This window comes from Punica granatum, chromosome 1, assembly GCF_007655135.1.
Source record: "Punica granatum isolate Tunisia-2019 chromosome 1, ASM765513v2, whole genome shotgun sequence".
NCBI lineage: Eukaryota > Viridiplantae > Streptophyta > Magnoliopsida > Myrtales > Lythraceae > Punica > Punica granatum.
Window position 1 is genome coordinate 15,409,674 of NC_045127.1, and position 2,453 is coordinate 15,412,126.

Below are 2,453 nucleotides of genomic sequence, written 5' to 3' on the forward strand. Positions count from 1 at the left end.
TCATCCACTTGAAGATCAACTTGCTTCCTGATCTTCTTATCTTTTAACTTCAAATTGTACATCACAAATACTAAATCATTCATCTTCTTTTGATGCAACCGATTTCTTCTCTTTGTGTGTACCTAAGTAAAACAAAACAGTTAGTAGATATATTAAAATGGATTCTAATAAGGCAGCACATGGTAAAAAAAGATCCATAAAATAGATTTCAAAAACACTCCAATTACGCTCACATCCCGAAGAGCTGCAGGTCAAACTTAATATCCTTATACTAAATCTTTGCAACTCTGGGGTATCGGCACCATATGACTCCTACCAATCTGCCGGTGTCTTCTTGAACCTCATAGACTTTGCAGATGAAAATCCAAAGAGCCATCTTTCATGTTTGAATTCCTCCAGCTGCAAATCAACCTTATCCCTCTCTTCATCATCAAACATCCGATCCATAACCTTATATAATCCACGCATAACTTCTCTATCAGCTCTAAATTCAGAAGAGAAATGCAACTGGGGGTTCAGGTAATAAGCAGCAGCATGTAGAGGCCTATGAAGTTGAACCTCCCATCTCTCATCAATAACTTTCCAAACAGGATCATAGCTAAAAGCATGAAACGGGCCATTATTAAATACTTATAAATTTCAAATAATAATGAATAAGTAAGAAAATACTAAGCATATAGCAACTTATAAATAATTTTACCTTTTCCGATCATCTTTGAAGTTTGCTTTGATCTTCTGCTCAGCTTTCTCCATCTCATTATAAATAAAGCCCATCGCAGGCTTTTCATCCGAATCCACCATGCGGAGCACCTTAATGAGAGGATATGCAGCCTTCAAACATGTATTAACATTACTCCAAAATCTGTTATCCATAACAGCACGTTCCGCATACTTTCCACCTTCTAACTTTGCAAATCGACTCCCTTTCCATTGTTTGGATGCAAACATAGTCCTTAGAGCATTTCTATTATCGAAGAGGCATCCCAAAGTCAGATAAGCAGTAGCAAAGCGAGTCACAGCCGGTCTAATCAAATCTTTACCCTTTGTGAAATGCTTCAGCATCGTGATAATGAGTGTTCTCGAGTAAATGAAGGTTGTGATCTTCCTACCCTTCATTATCGTCAGCTCATGTACCTTAATTTTCTTCTCCAAATCCTCCAGCATAAGATCTATGCAATGAGCTGCACAAGGAGTCCAAAATAACTTCTTCCGTTTCTCCATTAACATCTCACCTGCCGCCTTATAATTGGCAGTATTATCTGTGACAATTTGAACTACATTCTCTTCCCCAACTTGGTCTACTATATCATCTATCATTTCGAACACTTTATCTACAGTCTTAGAGATGTCTGATGTGTCAATAGAAGTCAAAAAAATTGTGCCCTTGGGGCTATTCACTAGGAAATTACATATAGACCTCCTCTTCTTATCAGTCCATCCATCTGACGTAATGGAACACCCCGACTTCCTCCACATAGCTTTATGCTCCTCAAGCAATGACATAGTATTATCAACTTCTTTTCTCAAATATTTATCTCTAAGCTCGTGATAAGATGGCGGTTTCAATCCAATGCCATACTTCCCAATCAATTGACACATCTTCTCAAACTCAGGATTATTCACACAATTAAATGGAATTGCACTTGTATAGAAAAAACGAGCAATCTGCATACACACACCTCTCTTAAATCCTTTTTCATCATCTGATTAATTGTTGGTTGTCCTTGCTTGCTTTGAATGCTCAAACTTTTCTTCTTAAACAAAGTAGAGATTTCAGTTGTTTCCTTTCCCTTTCTCTTTGTACCAACTCTTACATTTTCATCATCATTATCAATGTCTATAACATCATCATTTTCCAACCTACAACTACTAGCTTGTTTCTTCTTCATTGAAATATCCTCCAAATGCATACAAATCGCGAGCATATTATTCTTAACATCATCAGGAACAGCAATACAAGGTGACACATTAATCTTGGTACATCCCAAGTGATGCTTCAATCTATAAGGACCCCCAGAAACTATCTTATTACAGTATTTGCATTTAATCTTTAGTTTTTCTCTTGGAACTTCATAACCGTGTGCCCATGCCGGATCATCTCTAACTCCAGTTGTATTTTTTCTAGATTTGGCAACTACCCTAGTATTACTAGCCGATGCACTCCCAGATCCACTTGCAGAAGCCATATCTGTTCAACCCAAACTCAACAATCACTCACTTAACAATTCTAACACAAACATGGCTTAACTGATCAACTCAGTCCAGAACGACTCATTCTAGAATGAAGACTAATAGCAGCAAAAATTTTGTTACAGAAAAAGGGAAAGAGTTAGGGAAAAGGTACCTGGGTAGTAGCCCTTTGGCTATATAAGCAACTCCTATTTTCTTGGAAGGAGAATCAATTAAGACAGTGGCCTGAGAGAGTGCAAAAATTTGGATTAATAAAAGTGATT

At 37.3% G+C, this 2,453-nt stretch overlaps 1 protein-coding gene across 1 annotated transcript; it reads right to left on the minus strand.

Annotated features, from left to right (window-relative positions):
• Positions 1–312: 312 nt before the first annotated feature.
• On the minus strand, positions 313–2,186 carry LOC116203792. The gene is made up of 3 exons (XM_031535729.1): positions 1,815–2,186; positions 701–1,665; positions 313–598 (listed from the first exon to the last, which is right to left on the minus strand). The coding sequence occupies exons 1-3, from the start codon at positions 2,184–2,186 to the stop codon at positions 313–315; spliced, it is 1,623 nt and encodes a 540-aa protein (XP_031391589.1).
• Positions 2,187–2,453: the final 267 nt, after the last annotated feature.